The 596-nt window shown below is 38.6% G+C and overlaps 1 protein-coding gene across 1 annotated transcript in view; it reads left to right on the top strand.

Annotated features, from left to right (window-relative positions):
• The window catches only part of HOXC11 (homeobox C11), a 2,141-nt gene extending 1,775 nt beyond the window's left edge, over window positions 1-366 (top strand). The window contains exon 2 of the mRNA XM_018568771.1: window positions 134-366. Coding sequence (XP_018424273.1) covers window positions 134-366 — 233 coding nt within the window. The remainder of the gene's footprint in view (window positions 1-133) is intronic.
• Window positions 367-596: the final 230 nt, after the last annotated feature.

Here is a 596-nt window from a genome sequence, read left to right as displayed (position 1 = left end):
TAAATAATATTAATTTTGCAACGTTCATATATCTAATGCAATTTGTATGATGTTCTTTATATCGACAAGTGATTTTGTTATTTGCCTTATGTTTGTTTGTTTTTTACATGTGCTTTTTCTTATCCTTCACAAGGTGCCCCCCGCACAAGGAAGAAGCGGTGCCCCTATTCCAAATTCCAGATTCGAGAGCTGGAAAGAGAATTTTTTTTCAACGTATATATAAATAAAGAGAAGAGGCTGCAGTTGTCTAGAATGCTAAACCTCACTGACCGCCAGGTTAAAATATGGTTCCAAAACAGGAGAATGAAAGAGAAAAAGCTAAGCAGGGACCGGCTGCAGTACTTTTCTGGAAATCCATTGCTGTGAACTTGCTGCTTGAGCCCTTCCTCATGCACTGTCCTGGTCTGAGAGGATCCTTTGCCTTCAGTCCTCCATCTAGCTCAGAAGCCCTTTCTGTTAGATATTTGTACATGTACATTCTTATTACCAAGTAACAGAGGGAGCTGAATGAGGAGCACTTGGTATAACTGAAACCATGAAGGGACTGAAAACACAAATAACTTTTTCTTTTTTTAATTTAAGTAACTGTTGGAGAC

This window comes from Nanorana parkeri, unplaced genomic scaffold (genome assembly GCF_000935625.1).
Source record: "Nanorana parkeri isolate BGI_ZX_2015 unplaced genomic scaffold, ASM93562v1 scaffold33, whole genome shotgun sequence".
In the NCBI taxonomy this organism is placed as follows: Eukaryota; Metazoa; Chordata; class Amphibia; order Anura; family Dicroglossidae; genus Nanorana; species Nanorana parkeri.
Note: the sequence above shows the minus strand (reverse complement) of the source record. Positions and strands in the feature narration are given on the sequence as shown.